The 19,170-nt window shown below is 38.3% G+C and overlaps 1 protein-coding gene across 4 annotated transcripts in view; it reads left to right on the top strand.

Moving 5' to 3' along the window:
- CPLANE1 (ciliogenesis and planar polarity effector complex subunit 1) overlaps positions 1-19,170 on the top strand; it is a 137,240-nt gene that overhangs the window by 49,597 nt on the left and 68,473 nt on the right. For all 4 annotated transcript variants that reach the window (XM_078066652.1, XM_078066653.1, XM_078066651.1 and 1 more), the window contains 3 exons: positions 106-214; positions 1,992-2,292; positions 4,433-5,336. In XM_078066652.1, the coding sequence (XP_077922778.1) occupies positions 106-214; positions 1,992-2,292; positions 4,433-5,336 (1,314 nt within the window). The remainder of the gene's footprint in view (positions 1-105; positions 215-1,991; positions 2,293-4,432; positions 5,337-19,170) is intronic.

Raw genomic sequence — 19,170 nt, 5'->3', positions numbered from 1 at the left:
GGTGAAAACAAACTAAATGAAAATCAGAGACTTTAAAGGATTTTTGCTTTATTTTAATTAAGAATGATGTTGCTCATAAAACTCACTTTTTTAATTTTTCTGAAGGTAGCAGAAATTTTTGTGAAAGCATTTCCCAATCCTGAAGACATAAGGGTTCCTTTAAGAGAAAAATATCACTCTCTTCAGCAGAGACTCAGACACTGTGTTGTGAAAGGTAGTATTTGTCATTTCTTAGATATCTGATAGATGAATTATGGAAGATTCTCGTTTTCTTTTGAAAGCATGTAATTTCTAGTGCTTATGTTTTTATGCATTTCTCCTTTCTTTGAGATAGTATGAAAAGGCAGAAATAAGCACTCCTCCATTACCAGTTTTGCTTTGGAACCAGACAAAGCTGACTTCATGTCATGGCTCTGTCAGTTAATAACTGTGTGACTATAGGCAAGTTTCTCAGTCTCTATGGGTCTCATTTCCTTATTTGTAAAATGGGTATAATAATACCTACTCTATGAATGTGTAGTAAAAGAGGATTAAGGGGCTCATGGGTAACTCAGTCAGTTAAGTGGCAGACTCTTGATTTTGGCTTAGGGTTGTGAGATTGAGTCCCATGTCGGGCTCCTCGCTGGGCGTGGAGCCTGCTTAAGATTCTCTCTCTCTCTGTCTGCCCCTCCCTCTGCACGCTCTCTCTCTCTTTCTCAAAAAAAAGAGAAAGGATTAAATAAGATATATAAAATGAGCACATAGCTCTTTGCATAATGCAGATATTTTATTGAAAACTAGTATTCTTGGGGTGCCTGGGTGGCTCAGTCATTAAGCATCTGCCTTTGGCTCAGGTCATGATCCCACATCTGGCTCCCTGCTCAGCAGGAAGCCTGCTTTTCTCTCTCTACCCTTCCCCCTGCTTGTGTTCCCTCTCTCGCTGTCTCTCTGTCTAAATAAATAAATAAATAAAATCTTAAAAAAAAAAAAAACTATTCTTCCTCTTCCTTTATGGTTATTTGTATTGCTAATTTTATCCTATACATTCAAGATGCCCTTGTGGAAATTTTTTTTCTTGTGGTTAAAATATACATAATATAAAATTTGCCATTTTTAAGTATACAGTTCAGTGACATTAAATACATTCACATGTGGAAATTTTTAAAGAATTCAAATTACCCTCTTTTTTAATAACTATAGTATTTAAGTCTAGTTATGTCCTGTGATTGTACATTATTGCATTAATATATTTCTGTTTTATATTTTTCTTTATACTTTTTTGACATTCTCTAAAATGTCCTGCTTATGTATAATAATGTTTAAAATTTTTTCTGTAGGCAGCCTTGAAAACCTTCCCTTCCTAATGTTTCCCGTTATTTGAAGTCAGAAAGGTGTTCTTGTTTCTTTGGCTAAAATTATACTCATTTTCTCTTATTTATCACTCGGGAATGGAAAAATTATAGTGATTCTTTCTGTAATTATCTGTCTGATTTTTTAAATAGTTAAATTCTTTTTAAAAAAGATTTATTTATTTGAGAGAGGGAGTGAGTGCAGGGAGAGGGGCAGAGGGAGAGGGGGAGAGAGAGAATCTCAAGCAGGCTCCATGCCCAGCGCGGAGCCTGAATGGGGCTCCAGCCCATGACCCCGAGACCACAACCTGAGCTGAAATCAAGAGCCAGACACTCAACCAACTGAGCCACCCAGGTGCCCTGAAATAGTTAAATTACTTCTTAATTTTTTGTTTCCCAGGGCATATGGTCTTATGGAGTCTGGATTCTGTCCCTTTTATTGTTCTTTAATGGACCTTCTCTAACTTCTGCAATTCTACTTCAAAATGCGAAACATAGCTTTCTAACAAATACTGAAGAAAGCATGCTCTGTAAGAATATGGAAATAAATGTTAGTCATCAGTTGGATTCCGGGTTCCCAGGAGGGACTGGAATTGGGTTCCCCTTTGTCTTGAATGGAAACATTTTAATTTACTCTAAGGCCTTTTGTTTTTTCCTTTATAGGTCCCCAAACTGAGGAAATGATGTCTGTTATTATGCATTCTATTCATAAAGTGAGAGTGAAAGCCCTAAAACGTGTGCAGAGAAATATAGGTTCTTTTGAGATGAATATCTGGGAACCAGTTGAAGAAGAAAAACCAGCTGAGGTTCCAGGTTTTGATAGGTTTTCCCTAGGAACTAGTTTGAGCAGGAGCACACTCACCGAACTGGGGAATTCTCTAGTCCACAGTGATGCAGATACAGCAGACACCTTCTCGGAAGCTTTGTCAGTTGAAGAAAAAAGTAGGATACGTGTCTATCAAAGGTACAGTTGAGATCTCTCTCTTTTTTTTTTTAGAAAGATTTTATTTATTCACTTGAGACAGATACAGAGAGAGAGAGCATGAGCAGGGGGAGAGGCAGAGGGAGAGGGAAAAGCAGAGTCCCCGCTGAGCAGGGAGCTAGACATGGGGCTCGATTCCAGGACCCTGGGATCATGACTGGAGCCGAAGGCAGACGCTTAACCATCTGACCACTCAGGTGCCCCCAGTTGAGATCTCTTAATGGCAAGCATTCACTTCCTTTGGAAAAAAATATTTTCAGTATGTTCATGCAAGAGAGAAGCTGATTTCTTATCCCTCACTGATTGCATTGTTAACAATATGAATGATAGTGCTACCCTCCCTGACTCACAAGGATGTTAGGAGTGTAAAATGAAACTGTACATTTGAAAATTCATTAAAAATATTATTGAGATATGAAATAATTTTGCTACCTGATAGTATAAAATCAGGTAAGTAGATGAAATTCTAGAGTCCACTGGGGGGGCATTTAGTGTTTTTTTTTTTTTTAAGATTTTATTTATTTATTTGAGAGAGAGTGAGAGAACACAAGCAGGGAGAGAGGGGCAGCGGGAGAGGGAGATACAGACTCCCAGCTGAGCAGGGACACTGGGATCATGACCTGAACCGAAGGCAGACGCTTAACCACCTGAGCCACCCAGGCGCCCCATTTTAGTTTTTTTAGTAATCTTTAGATTAAATAATTTAGGATTATTGAGTTAGCAATATTATTTTTAAGGGTTTCCAGGGAAAGGAAATTGCACATTCATCTTTGAAACTTGTCTATAAATTGTCTAGAAATTTTTACCGTTTAAACTTCTGTTACTCTAGGTAAATTTTTTTCTTTATAATTCCATTATCTGCTATGCAGTTTATCCTTTTCGTGACTGAAAGACTATATAATCAACCATAATCTTATTTAAATGAAATGATTTTATCTACTTCAAACATAAATGTCTGCTTAAATCATATCTAATAGTATTATAAATGGTGTGTGCTTGTTTCACCAAACAATTTTGGTGGAATACACTGGAGGCTGCTTACTGTGCCTTCTTAATAAGAAGAGACATGACGCCTTCAGTCCAGGTGCCTTAACACGAACCCTTTATTTCTTTTACTGAGGGAACTAGGAATCTGTTCTTCCCTAAGGATCATGTTGAAAGGAAACAGATTTAAAAAGTAATTATGATTGGCAGTTAAAGGGTTTGCCTAACAGGTTTAGTAGCAGCAGAAAGTTTAGAAAAAATTCCCAACTTTTGTGTAGTACAGTCTTGAGGGCAGTCCTGCTTGTTGCACATTGTACGGGGAAAGCTGAAAGGGGCAGATGCAAAAAACGAGAAACCATAAATTAAGATGTATATTGGTGGCTTATGATTTTTATTGACTTTATATTCCTAAATTCTGACCTATTAGTGGACCTTTTTTTTTCCAGAAAAAAATTCATATTTTTATTTTTATTTATTTTTATTTTTTTTAAGATTTTATTTATTTATTTGAGAGAGAATGAGATAGAGAGAGAGAGCCTGAGGGGGGAGGGTCAGAGGGAGAAGCAGACTCCCTGCTGAGCAGGGAGCCTGATGTGGGACTCGATCCCGGGACTCCAGGATCATGACCTGGGCCGAAGGCAGTCACTTAACCAACTGAGCCACCCAGGCGCCCCAAAAATTCATGTTTTTAAAAGTGAAATTTCTATAAACACATTTGTCTTTTTTTTTTTTTTTAAGATTTTATTTATTTATTTGACAGAGAGAGTGAGCACAAGCAGGGGGAGCAGCAGGTAGAGGGAGAAGGAGAAGCAGGCTTCCCTGCTGAGCAAGGAGCATGATGCAGGGCTCGATCCCAGGACCCTGGGATCATGACCTGAGCTGAAGGCAGACTCTTAACTGAGCCACCCAGGTGCCCCCATTTCAGTCTTTTTTAACACAAATTTCCCCCTTTTGGTATTAATGTGTTATATTTTTTAAATCAGAATGTTCATTTAGTCTAACCCCCTCATTTGAAAGGCATTGACCATTATATAAAGATATATGATTAACTCAGTGGAGAAAATTTTTGTTGTCAATTCTAACATGTGTTTTAGTGATTAAATCTTTAATTTTGTCTTTTTCAATTTTTTTTTGCTAGAGATGCACCAAATCATGTGGAATTAACATCGATTGATAAGTCCAATGAAAAAAAGAAGATATGTAATCAGAAAGAAAATCTTGAAAGAAAAGATCATGAAAAGTTATTACAAAATGCACTTCCTGTAATAGGTGTTTGGGAATTTGAACGTGATGATGATGAATATATTAAATTTCTTGATCTCTTCTTGAGTTATGTTCTTGAAAGAGACCTACTTGATTCCAAGGATCCTGGCATTCCATTTCTAACCAGTTTTTCTGGACATCTTAGAGAACATGAACTTAATTCTTTACTTTTTGATGTACATACAACATTAAAACGACGTCAAGGCAAAACCAAAAGCCAGAATGTGTTTAGAGCTGGCTCCTGCTTTGTTGCTTCTGAGTCATATGAGTCTGAAAAGTCAGAAAACCAAGCACTTTCAGCTTCAGTACCGGTTACTCAAGAAATCTGGCCATTTTTAGAGAACCCTTTGAATGAAGTCGATAAAAAGGAAGGGACAAGTGGATTGTTTGGTTTAAAACAAAAGTCAGTTTATAGAATACAAGATGACAGTTCAGAGAAACCTGTAATCCAGAGATTGTCAAACCATATTTTTTGGACTCCCAAGTCCAACAAAACTAGAAGATGTATTTTTAAAGCAATTCAATGCAATGATGTTAACCCTCAAGAAGATCTTCCTCTAGCACTAAACAACACATTTAGCAGTATAAGAAGGCTGCTGGAATGGATGATAAGGTGGTCTAATAAAAGACTGCTCTGTGATCCTAGTCTCACTGAGTTATCCTGTGAATATAGTCCCATCATTCGTGTAAAGACCTCTACAGCTGCCATTCTTACATCATTGTGGCTTTTGGAACAACCATATTTTGCTACATATAAGGCAAAAAATGCCATTTTTAAGGTAAGTACTTGAATTCTTTATTGTATTCAATTGAGAATTCTCATTGTAGATTAAAACTTTTTTTATATTTCTCCATCTATTAAAGAGTCATCGAGTAACAAAGTTAATGACAGTGTTGATTATAATCTGCATAACCAAATTTTTTTTTCTTCAAGTGATTCCTTTAATTCTCAAAAATAATTAGGGTGAAATGTTTTCCTAGAGGCTTTAAGGTTTTGAGGTTTTATGTGTGTTTATAAAAAAGAAAAAGGAGGAAAAAGGAGATAATTTTAAGTAATACTACGAGTGGTATTGCATTTATATTATTTCTCTTTCAAGTTACAGGTTAGTTCAGATGAAGGACTAGGCCTCTACACAGTTTTTATTACTGGTGTCTCATCATATGCATTAGGGGATCATTTTTCTTATAGTCTTGACTAGAATTTAGAGAACAAAACCTAGAAAGGCAGATAGGTATCAGTAGAGAACTTAGTGCTTGTTAGCTATTTTTTCTTTTCTCTACCCAGTGGCAACTAGCGGGCTGGTCTTTTAACCTGTTTGCAAGAACAAAATTTTTACATAAGTATCTTTTGATTGAGTTGTTGCTATTGCACTGGAAAAAAAACTATGGAGATGAACTTTTTGGAAAACCAATTTATGTATGGTAAAGTAGTTGGGAAATGGACTTTTTTAATATTTGGAGAATTCCAATAGTTCCTAATTTTTTCTGTTTTTTTTTTTCCCCTCAGCTTTATTGAGGTATAATTGGCAAAATTTTAAGATATTTGAAGTATACAGTGTGATGATTTAATAGACATATACATAGGGAAAGGATTACCCTCACATACTTACTTTTTTTTTGGTGAGACATATAAGTTCTACTCCCTTAGCAAATTTCAGGTATAGTTACCATAATTACATTAGCTCCTCAGACCTTATTTACTTTATAACTTAAAGTTTGTATAGGCATACCTAGTTTTATTGCACTTTGCTTTATTATATGTTGCAGATACTGCATTTTATACAAATTGAAGACTTATAACAACCCCGCATTGAGCAAAATCTGTACCATTTTCTAATAACATTTGTTCACCTCGTGTTTCTGTCACATTTTGACAATTCTTGCAATATCTTAAACTTTTCCATTACATCAAAAGTAAAGAATTAAGTTCTTAAACTTTTCCATTATCCGTATATTTGTTATGTTGGTTTATGACCCGTAATCTTTGATGTTACTATTGTAATTGCTTTGGGGCACCACGAACCATGCCCATATTAGATGATGAACTTCATCAATAAATGTGTACATTTTGACTCTACCACCAACTGGCTGTTCCCCCATCTCGCTCCCTCTCCTTGGGCCTCCATATTCCCTGAGACACAACAGTATTGAAATTAGTCCAATTAATAACCCCACAATGGCTCCTAAGTTTAGTTCAAGTGAATCTCACTTTAAGTCAAAACTTAGAAACAATTAGACTAAATTAGGCTTAATGAAGAAGGCACGTTGAAAGCTGAGATAGGCCAAAAGCTAGACTTCTTGCAACAAATAGTTAGCCATGTTGTGAATGCGAAGAAAAAGTTCTTGAAGGAAATTAAAAGTGCTAGTCCAGTGAACACATGAATGATAAGAACATGAAACAGCCTTATTGCTGATATGGAGAAAGTTTTAGTGGTCTGGATGGAAGATCAGAGCAGCTACAACATTCCCATAAGCCGAAGCAAGGTCTAGTCCAGAGCAAGACCCTGACTCTTCAATTTTGTGAAGGCTGGGGAGGTGAGGAAGCTGCAGAAGAAAAAATTGAAGCTAAGCAGAGGTTGGTTCATGAGGTTTAAAGAAAGAAGCCATCTTCATAACATAAAAGTGCAAGCAAGATGAAGTAGCAAGTGCTGATGTAGAAGCTCCTGCGAGGTATCCAAAAGATCTAGCTAGAATAATTAATGAAAGTGGTTACACTAAACAACAGATTTTCTTTGTAGACAAGATAGCCTTATACTGGAAGAAGATGCCATCTAGGACTTTAATAGCTAGAGAGGAAAAGTCAATGCTTGGATTCAAAGGACAGGCTGATTCTCCCACAGGTGCCATTAGCTGCCCTGTTCATTAGCATACAAACAGAGGCAGCTGCTGTGGGCAGCTAACTGGACCCCACTTTTTGCTGAGCTTTACATAAACTCCAAGCCCCTGCGCATTTGTGCAACTGCCCTTCTGGGATAAACTGGCACCAGCCACAGCACAGCAAGACCCTCCCACAGAGGACTAGCGTGGGTCCGTGCCAGGTCCCTAAAATTTGTGGAGTTTTGAAACCCAGCCGGTGTGCCTGAGATAAAACAGGAGCACTGTACCACCAGGTGGGCAGATGGCTCAGACACAGACAGGGTGAAAGCAAGGATCTGACAGAAGCCTGGGACACAGGAGGGGAGATTGTTTGCTCTTCTGTGAGAGCTTCCTGAACAGGGGTAGGCATGAACTCCCCTCTCCAGGGACAAGAGAGGAAGCTGATGCCATTTCGTCCTCCCCCTCCCCCCCCAGTCAGCACAGATGGACTTCAGTGAGCAGCATGGCACCCCATAGTGGAGGCTTGAGCCACTTACACCAAGCCCCACCTCTCTGCACTCTGCAGGTGCTTCTGAACTAGGGCAAGTGTGCCTGAGAGAGCAGCAGCTGCCCCGTGCCCCCCTCCCCCATCAGAAGATCAGCACAGACCCCCCCCCCCCCACATGCATTAAGCCTACTGACCATAGAGTGTTACAAAGCTTAAGGTCTAGGGGAAATAGGATCTAGCCCCTTTCTTTCTTTCAGCACATGCAGGGAGGGGCAGAGGGGAGGGAGAGGTAGAGAGAATCTCAAGCACTACGTGCTGAATGTGGGGCCTGACATGGGGCTCAATCCTCCAACCCTGAGATCATGACCCTAGCCAAAATCTGAGTCAGATGCTTAACCGACTGAGCCACCCAGGCGCCCCAGACCTGGCCTCGTTTAAGCAGACTAAAACACACCTAGTTAAAACTCGCCACACCCTGGACAGAGTCCAAATACTCCCCACTGCAGGAAAGGAGAAACTCTGCAGAGGACCTACCTGAGGGAAAGAGTAGCCAAAACATAACAGCAGGGTGCACATAGCATACACTAGAAACACTTCATGAAGCACCAGGCCTTGGACAGTATAGAACCTCTTCTTAATATAGCTGTTACTCTCAGGAGCAGGAAACATAGCTGGCTTTCATAACACACGGAAGAGAGACCTAGACAAAATGCCAAGATGGAGGAATTCACCCCAAAGGAAAGAAGAGGTCACTGCCAGGGATATAATCAAAACAGAAGTAATATGCCTGAACCGGAATTTAAAACAACAATCCTAAGAATACTAGCTGGGCTTGAGAAAAGCATAGAAGACACCAGGGAGTCCCTTTGTGCAGAGATAAAAAACATAAAAACTAGTCAGACCGAAATAAAAAATGCTATAACCAAGATGTAAAATTGACAGGATGTAATGACCACAGGATGGTAGAAGCAAAGGAATGAATAAGTTATGGAAAATAATGAAGCTGAAAAAAGAGGGAAAGATTCTATCATGAATGTAGACTTAGGGAACTCAGCAACTCCATAAAGTGTAATAATATCCGTATCATAGGAGTCCCAGAAGAAGAAGAGAGAAAAAGGGGCAGAAGGTTTATTTGAGCAAATTATAGGTGAAAACTTCCCTAATCTGGGGAAGGAAACAAACATCCAAATCCAGAAGGCACAGAGAATTCCCCATCAAAATCAACAAAAGCAGGTCAACACCAAGACATATCATAGTAAAATTTGCAAAATACAGAGATAAGGAAAGAATCCTGAAATCAGCAAGGGAAAAGAAAACCCTAACGTACAAGGGAAGACAAATAAGGTTAGTAGGTCTCTCCACTGAAACCTGGGAGGCCATAAGGGAGTGGCATGATATATTCAAAATGCTGAATGGAGAAAATATGCAGCCAAGAATACTCTATCTAGCAAGGCCGTCATTCAGAATAGAAGGAGAGAGAAAGAATTTCCCAGACAAACAAAAACTAAAGGAGTTCGTGACCACTAAACCAGCCCTGCAAGAAATATTAAAGGGGACTCTTTGAGTGGGAAAGAAAGACCAAAAGTAACAAAGACCAGAAAGGAACAGAGACAATCTACAGGAAAAGCGACCTTACGGGTAGTACAATGGCACCAAATTCATATCTATCAATAATCACTCTGAGTGTAAATGGACTAAATGCTCCAATCAAAAGACATAGGGTATCCAAATGGATAAAAACAAAAACAAGACCCATCTATATGCTACCTACAAGAGACTCATTTTAGACCTAAAGACACCTGCAGATTGAAAGTGAAGGGATAGAGAACCATGCTAATGGATGTCCAGGAAAGCTGGAGTAGCCATACTTATATCAGACAAACTATATTTGTGTGTGTGTGTGTGTTTAGAATGAAACTTCTTTTAAAATTTAAATTAAATTAGCCAACATAACTAACCAACATCATTTTTTTTCCAAAGATTTTATTTATTTGTCAGAGAGAGAGAGCGCACACAAACAGGGGAAGGGGCAGGCAGAGCAGGCAGAGGGAGAAGCAGGCTCCCCGCTGAGCAGGGAGCCCGATGCGGGACTTGATCCCAGGACCCTGGGATCATGACCTGAGCCGAAGGCAGATGCTTAACCGACTGAGCCACCCAGGCATCCCCAACATCGTTAGTTTTTGATACAATGTTCAGTGATTCATTAGTTGCATATAACACCTAGTGCTCATCACATCACATGCCCATTAATGCCCATCAAACAAACTATATTTTAAACAAAAAACTGTAATAAGAGATGAAAGTGGGCACTTTATCACAATAAAGGGATCTATCCAACAAGAAGATCTAACAATTGTAAATATTTATGCCCCCAACTTGGGAGCACCCAGATATATAAATCAATTAGTAACAACATGAGCAAACTCATTGATAACAATACAGCAATAGTAGGGGACTATAACACCCCACTCACAGCAATGGACAGATCATCTACATAGAAAATCAACAAGGCAGCAAGGGCTTTGAATGACATCATGGACCAGATGGACTTAACAGATCCATTCAGAACACTACATCCTAAAGCAGCGGAATACAGATTCTTTCCAGTGCACATGGAAGATTCTCCAGAATAGATCACATACTGGGTCACAAATCAGGCCTCAAAAAGTACAGAAAGATTGAGATCATACCATGCATATTTTCAGACCATAATACTATGAAACTTGAAGTCAACCACAAGAAAAAATTAGAAAGACCACAAATACATGGAGGTTAAAGAATATCCTACTGAAGAATGAATGGGTTAACCAGGAAATTAAAGAAGAAATACAAAAAATACATGGAAGCAAATGATAATGAAAACATGATGGTTCAAAACGTTTGAGATGCAGCAAAAGCGGTCATAAGAGGGAAATACATAGCAGTACAGGCCTACCTCAACAATCAGGGAGAGTCTCAAATACACAACCTAATCTTACACCTAAAGGGGCTAGAAAAGGAACAGCAAATGAAGCCTAAAGCCAGCAGAAGAAGGGTAATAATAAAACTAAGAGCAGAAATGAATGATAGAGAAACATAGAAGCAAACAAAAAAAAACCCAGAACAGATCAATGAAACTAGGAGCTGGCTCTTTGAAGAATTAACAGAATTAGTAAGCCCCTAGCCAGACTTATCAAAAATAAAAGAGAAAGGATCCAAATAAATGGAATCATGAATAAAAGAGGTCACAATCAACACCACAAAAATACAAACAATTATAAGTGAATATTATGAGCAATTATATGCCAACAAATTAGGCAATCTGGAAGAAATGGATACATTCCTAGAAACATATAAATTACAAAACTGAAACAGGAAGAAATAGAAAATTTGAACAGACCCATAACCAGCAAAGAAATTGAATCAGTAATAAAAAAATCTCCGAACAGGGGCACCTGGTTGGCTCAGTCAGTTAAGTGTCAGACTCTTGATTTCAGCTCAGGTAATGATCTCAGGGTTGTGAGATCGAGCCTTGCATTGGGTTCTGCACTGGGTGTGGAGACTGCTCAAGATTCTCTCCCTCCCTTTCCCTCTGCTCCTCCCCTCTCCCTCTCAAATAAATGAATAAATAGATAAGTAGATAAATAATAAAATAATAAAAAAAAATCTCCCAACAAAGAAAAGTCCAGGGCTAGGTGGCTTCCCAGGGGAATTCTACCAAACATTTAAAGAAGAGTTAATGCTGTTCTTTTCAGAGTGTTCCAAAAAATAGAAATGGAAGGAAAACTTCCAGACTCATTCTATGAGATCAGCATTACCTTGATTCCAAAACCAAAGACCTCACTAAAAAGAATTACAGGGCAATGTCCCTGATGAACATTGATGCAGAAATTCTCAACAAGTTATAGGGGCGCCTGGGTGGCTCAGTTGGTTAAGCGACTGCCTTCGGCTCAGGTCATGATCCTGGAGTCCCTGGATTGAGTCCTGCATCGGGCTCCCTGCTTGGCGGAGAGTCTGCTTCTCCCTCTGACCCTAACCCCTCTCATATGCTCTCTCTCATTCTCTCTCTCTCAAATAAATAAATAAAATCTTTAAAAAAAAAAAAAATTCTCAACAAGTTACTAGCAAATCGAATTCAATAGTACATTAAAAGAATTATTCACCGTGATCAAGTGGGATTTATTCCTGGGCTGCAAGGGTGGTTCAGTATTCACAAATCAATCAACGTGATACACCACATTAATAAAAGAAAGGATAAGAACCATATGATCCTCTCAATAGATGCAGAAGAAGCATTTCACAAAGTACAGCACCCATTTTTTTTTCTTTTTTGGAAAAAATTTTTTAAAGATTTATTTATTTTAGAGAGACAGCATGAGTGGGGGGAGGAGCAGAGACAGAGGGAAAGAATCTCAAGCAGACTTCCGGCTGAGCATAGAGCCCAATGAGGAGCTTGATCCCACAATCCTGAGATCACGACTTGAGCCGAAATCAAGAGTTGGATGCTCAGCCAAGCCACCAAGATGCCCCAGTACACACACATTCTTGATAAAAACCTCAACAAAGTTGGCATAGAGGGAACATACCTCAACATCATAAGGCCATATATGAAAGACCCAAGCTACTATCATCCTCAATGGGGAAAAACTGAGAGCTTTTCCTCTATGGTCAGGAACAAGACAGGGATGTCCACTCTTACCATTGTTATTTGACCTAATATTGGAAGTCCTAGCCTCAGCAATCAACAAAAAGAAATAAAGGGCAGCCAAATTGGCAAGGAAGAAGTCAAACTTTCACTATTCACAAACGACATGATACTCTAGAAAACCCAAAGACTCCACGAAAAAATTGCTAGAACTGATACAGGAATTCAGCAAAATTGCAGGATATAAAATCAATGCACAGAAGTCTGTTGCATTTCTATACAACAGTGATGAAGCAGCAGAAAGAGAAATCAAGGAATCAATCCCATTTACAATTGCACCAAAAACCATAAGCTATCTAGGAACAAACCTAACCAAAGAGGTAAAAGATCTGTACTCTGAAGACTATAGAACATTTATGAAAGAAATTGAAGATGACACAAAGAAATGGAAAAGCATTCCATACTCCTGGACTGAAAACAAATATTGTTAAAATGTCTATACTACCTAAAGCAATCTACACATTTAATGCAATTCCTATCAAAATACCAACACCATTTTTCACAGAGCTAGAACAAACAATTCTAAAATTTGTATGGAACCACAAAAGACCCTGAGTAGCCCAAGCAATCTTGAAAAAGAAAACCAAAGCTGGAGTCACCACAATTCCGGACTTCAAGCTATATTATGAAGCTGTAATCAAGGCAGTATGGTACTGGCACAAAAACAGACCCATAGATCAATGGAACAGAATAGAAAACCCAGAAATGGACCCACAACTATATGGTCAACTAATCTTCAAGAAAGCAGCAAAGAATATCCAGTGGAACAAAAGAAAGTCTCTTCAACAAATGGTTGGGAAAACTGGACAGCTACATGCAGAAGAATGAAACTGGACCACTTTCTTACACCATACAAAAAAAAAAAAATAGACTCAAAATGGATGAAAGACTGAAATGTGAAACAGGAATCCATCAAAATCTTAGAGGAGAACACAGGCAGCACCCTCTTTGACCTCAGTTGCTGCAACTTCTTACTAGGTACATCTCTGGAGGCAAGGGAAACAAAAGCAAAAATGAACTGTTGGGACTTCATCAAGAAGCTTCTGCACAGCAAAGGAAACAATCAATAAAACTAAAAGGCAACATGCTGAATTGGAGAACATATTTGCAAATGATATCTGATAAAGGATTAGTATCCAAAATGTATAAAGAATTTATCAAAGTCAACATCCAAAGAACAAATAATCACCAATCAAGAAATGGGCAGAAGACATGAACAGACATTTTTCCAAAGAAGACATCCAGATGGCTAACAGACACATGAAAAGATGTTCAACATCACTCATCATCAGAGAAATACAAATGAGAAGCATGATAAGATACCACATCATACATGTCAATGGCTAAAATTAACACAGGAAACAACAGATGTTGGCAAGGATGCAGAGAAGGGAACCCTCTTACGCTGTTGGTGGGAATGCAAGCTGGTGCAGCCACTCTGGAAAACAGTATGGAGGTTCATCAAAAAGTTAAAAATAAAGCTACCCTACAACCCAGCAATTACACTACTAGGTATTTGTCCAAAGGATACAAAAATACTGATTCAAAGGGGCACATGCACCCTGATTTTTTTTTTTTTTTTAAGATTTTATTTATTTGACACAGAGAGACACAGTGAGATAGGGAACACAAGCAGGGGGAGTGGGAGAGGGAGAAGCAAGCTTCCCGCAAAGCAGGGAACCCGATGTGGGGCTCGATCCCAGGACCCTGGGATCATGACCTGAGCCGAAGGCAGACGCTTAATGACTGAGCCACCCAGGCATCCAACACCCCGATGTTTATAGCACCATTATCAACAATAGCCAAATTATGGGAAAAAGCCCAAATGTTCATTGACTGATGAATGGATAAAGAAGATGTGGTATATATATTCAATGGAATACTACTCAGCCATCAAAAAGAATGAAATCTTGAATTTGCAATGACATGGATCAGAGCTAGAATGTATTATGCTAAGCATAGTAAGTCAGTTAGAGAAAGACAAATACCATATGATTTCACTCATATGTGGAATTTAAGAAACAAAACAGATGAATATAGGGGAAGGGGAAAAAAGAGAGGGAGGCAAATCATAAGAGACCCTTAACTATAGAGAACAAACTGAGGGTTGCTGGAGGGGAGGTGGGCAGTGGATGGGCTAAATATGTGATGGGTATTAAGGAGAGGGCACTTGTGATGAGCACTTGGTGTTGTATGTAAGTGATGAATCACTAAATTCTGCTCCTGAAACCAATATTACACTATATGTTAACTAACTAGAATTTAAATAAAAACATAAAAAAAAAAGACATGATTAATCAAATAAAAAAATAGGGGCACCTGGATGGCTCAGTCAGTTGAGTGTCTGACTCTTGATTTTGGCTCAAGTCATGATCTTAGGGTCATGAGATCAAGCCCCTTGTTGGGCTCCGCTCTCTGTGTGGAGTCTCCTGGAGATTCTCTCTCTCTCTCTCTGCCCCAACCCCACTCACACAATCAATCAATCAACCAGATCTTTAAAAAAAAATAAAACAGAAGAAAAAAGGACAGGCTGACTCTCTTCTTAGTGGCTAATGCAGCCAGTGTCTTTAAATTGAGGTCAGTGCTAATTTACCATTCTGAAAATCCTAAGGCCCTTAAGAATTATGCTAAATCTACTCTGCTTATGCTCCATAAATGGAAAAACAAAGCTTGGATGTCAGCCCATCTGTTTACAACATGGTTTACTGAATATTTTAAGCCCACTGTTGAGACCTCTTACTCAGAAAAAAAAAAAAGTTTTCTTTTAAAAGATTACTGCTCACTGACAATGCACCTGGTCATCCAAAAGCTCTGATGGAGATGTACTGGGAAATTAATGTTTCATGCCTGCTAACAACTACATCTATCCTATAGCCCATGGATCAGGAGTAATTTTGACTTTCAAGTCTTATATTGAAGAAAGTCTTACATTTCATAAGTCTATACCTGCCATAGATTGCTGATTACTCTCATGGATCTGGGCAAAGTAAATTGAAAACCTCCTGGAAAGGATTCACCATTCTAGTTGCCATTAAGAACATTCACGATTCATGGGAAGAGGTCAAAATATCAGTATGAACAGGAGTTGGGAAGAAGTTGATTTTAACCGTTATGGATGACTTTGAGGGCTTCAAGACCTCAGGGGGTGGGTAACTGCAAATGTGGTAGAAATAGCAAGAGAACTAGAATTAGAAGTAGAACCTGAAGATGTGACTGAATTGCTGCAATCTCATGATAGAAATTTAACAAATGAGGAGTTGCTTCTTAAGGATGAGCAAAGAAAGTGGTTTCTAGGGATGGAATCTGCTCCTAGTGAAGATGCTGTGAAGATTGTTGAAATGCTGACAAAGGACTTAAAATATTATATGAACTTAGTTGATAACACAGCAGCAGGGTTTGAGAGGATTGACTCTGATTTTGAAAGAAGTTCTACTGTGGGTAAAATGCTATCAACAGCATCCCATCCTGAAGAGAAATTGTTTGTGGAAGGAAGAGTCAATGAATATGGCAGACTGCTGTTGTCTTATTTTAAGAAATTGCCATAGCCACCCCGTCCTTCAGCAACCATTATCAGTCAACAGCCATCAACACTGCGACAGGACCCTCCACCAGCAAGAAGATTATGACTCCCTGAAACTCAGATGATGGTTAACATTTTGAAAGCAATATAGTATTAGTTAAGGTATGTACATTGGTTTTGAAGACATATGCTATCGCACACTTAATAGACTACAGTATAGTGTAAACATAACCTTTATATGCACTACACTTGGAAACCAAAAATTTCATTGCCTTGCTTTATTGCAGTATTCACTTTATTGTGGTGGTCTGGAACTGAACCCACAATACCTATCAGGTATACTTGCACTCTTGTACTAACCTCTCCCTATTTCCCCCACTCCCCAGCTCCTAGCAACCACTTTCCTATTCTCTGTTTTATGAGTTTGATTTTAGATTCCACATGTAATTAGTGCCATGCAGTATTTGTCTTTCTCTGTCTGGCTTATTTCACTCAGCATATTGCCCTCCAGGTTTATCCTAGTTAATGCAAGAGATGGGATTTCCCTCCTTTTTAAAGGCTGAATAATATTCTATTATGTATATGTACACCACATTTCTTGATCCATTCATCTATTGACAGGTTGTTTCCATATCTTGGCTATGGTTGACTAATGGTGCAATGAACATGAAAGTACAGATAATTCTTCAAGATAATGATTTAATTTCCTTTGGGCATATACCGAAAAGTGGGATTGCAAGATCATATTGTGGTTCCGTTGTAATTTCTTGAAGAGCCTCCATACTGTTTTCCATTGTGGCTGTACTGGTTTACATACCCACCAACAGTGTACAAGGGTTCACTTTTCTCTACATTCTCTCCAGTGTTTGTTATTTCTTGTCTTTTTGGTAATAGCAATCCAAATAGGTGTGAGGCGATATCTCATTGTGGTTTTGATTTGCATTTCCTTGATAGTGATGTTGAGTACCTTCTCATGATTCTGTTGGCCATCTGTAAGTCTTCTTTGGAAAAATGTTTCTTGTAGCGTCCTTGTCCACTTTGATATAAAGCTAATGCTAGCCTTGTAAAATGAGTTTGGGAGGGTTCTCTCTCTCTTCAATTTATTAGAAGAGTTTCAGAAAGATTGGCATTAATTCTTTAAATGTTGGATAGAATTTGCCAGGAAGGCCAGTAAGGGGTTTTCTCTTTTGGAAGGTTGTGATTACTGATTCAATCTCTCTACTCATTATTGATCTGTTCACATTTTCTGTTTTTCGTAATTCAGTCTTAGTAGACTGTGTTTCTAGGAATTTATCAAATTCTTCTAGGTTGTCTGATTTGTTGGCTTCTAATTGCTCATAGTGGTCTCTTATGATCATTATATTTGTGTACTATCTGGTTGTAGTGTCTCCTCTTCCTAAATTTATTTGCTTGAGTCCCCTCTTTTTGAGTCTAGCTAAAGGCTTGCCTATTTTGTTTATTTTTTTTTCCAAAATCTAGCTCTTAGTTTCTTTGATCTTTTCTCTTGTCTTTTTAGTCTATATTTCATTTATTTCTGCTCTGATCTTTATTTCCTTTCTTCTACTAATGTTGGACTTAGTTCTTTTTTCTAGTTTCTTCAGGTATAAAGTTAGGTTGTTTGAGATCTTTCTTTTTTCTTTTTTTTAATTAATTAATTTTTCAGAGTGATCGAGAGAGCGTGAGCAGGGGGAGGGGCAAAGGGAGAGGGAGAAAGAGAGAAGTACACTCCCTGCTGATTGCAGAGCCTGACATGGGGCTCGATCTCACAAACCTGAGATCATGACCTGAACCAAAATCAAGAGTTGGACAGTTAACCAATTGAGACACCCAGGCACCCCTAGATCTTTCTTTTTTCTTAATGCAAGCATTTATTGCTATGAACTTCCCTCTTAGGACTGCTTTTGCTGAGCCTCACAAGTTTTGGTATGTTGTATTTTCATTTTCCTTTGTCTCAAGATATTTTTTTTACTTCCATTTTATTTCACCTTTGACTCATTGGTTCTTCAGGAGCATGTTGTTTAATTTTTGCATATTTGTGATTTGCACAGTTTTCTTCTTGTAATTGATTTCTAGTTTCATATCGTTGGAAAAAATGCTCAATATGATTTTAATCTTCTTAAATTTATTAAGACTTGTTTTTATGGCCTAACATATAATCTCTCCTGGAGAATGTTCCATATGCCCTTGAGAAGGATGTGTATGTTGCTGCTATTGAATAGAATATTTTGTAAATGTCTGTTAGGTCCATCTGATCTATTATGTGGTATTGAACTCCTCTGCTGTTGTTGTATTGCTATTTCTTGCTTCCTACCTGTTAATATTTGTTCTAAATATTTAATTGCTTCTATATTGGCTGTATAAATATTTGCTAATGTTAATTGTTTTTGATGGATTGACCCCTTTATCATTATATAATGTCCTTCTTTATCTCTTGTTACATTCTTTGGCTTAAAGTCTGTTTTTTTCTGATATAAATATAGCTACCCCTGTTTTCCTTTTATTTCCATTTGCATAGAATATTTTTCCATCTCTTCACTTTCAGTCTCTGTGTGTCCTTAACGCTTCAGTGAATCTCTTATAGGCAGCAGATAGTTGGATCTTCCTCTTTTTATCCATACAACTATTCCCTGTCTTTTTTTTTTTTTCTTTGTCAATGAGGAATTTGTCAGAAAGATGCAGGAAAATCTTATGAAATCTATTTGAGGAAATACAGCTGATCATTATGGCAACTGGAGAGTCACCAGTGAGCTCTTCTTTTTGCCTCCTTATTTTGGGGAACACTTTACCTCTCATTTCTACTTCTCTTTGCAAGAATATTCCATTCTCTGTGTAAACTCTCTTCCTTTTTGAGACCCTTTTTCTGCTCATCTAGACCTTTGCAAGTTTCACTAAGATGTAGCTACTTGTGATGCTAACTCCATAGAGCCTTATGGTTCCAAGGCCAATGTGGTTCGGCTGTATGTTCCATGGCATTCATATTTTTGAGAAAGACTGATTGGCTCAGCTTAGGTCAGGTGACCATCCGGTCTGATCAGCTTTGGTAGTAGTGCAAGGTCAAGCAGAATAAAGAAAGTTGCTCAGACCTAAGCCAGGACTGTTAGGAGA

The sequence above is a fragment of the Halichoerus grypus genome, chromosome 2 (assembly GCF_964656455.1).
Source record: "Halichoerus grypus chromosome 2, mHalGry1.hap1.1, whole genome shotgun sequence".
In the NCBI taxonomy this organism is placed as follows: Eukaryota; Metazoa; Chordata; class Mammalia; order Carnivora; family Phocidae; genus Halichoerus; species Halichoerus grypus.
Note: the sequence above shows the minus strand (reverse complement) of the source record. Positions and strands in the feature narration are given on the sequence as shown.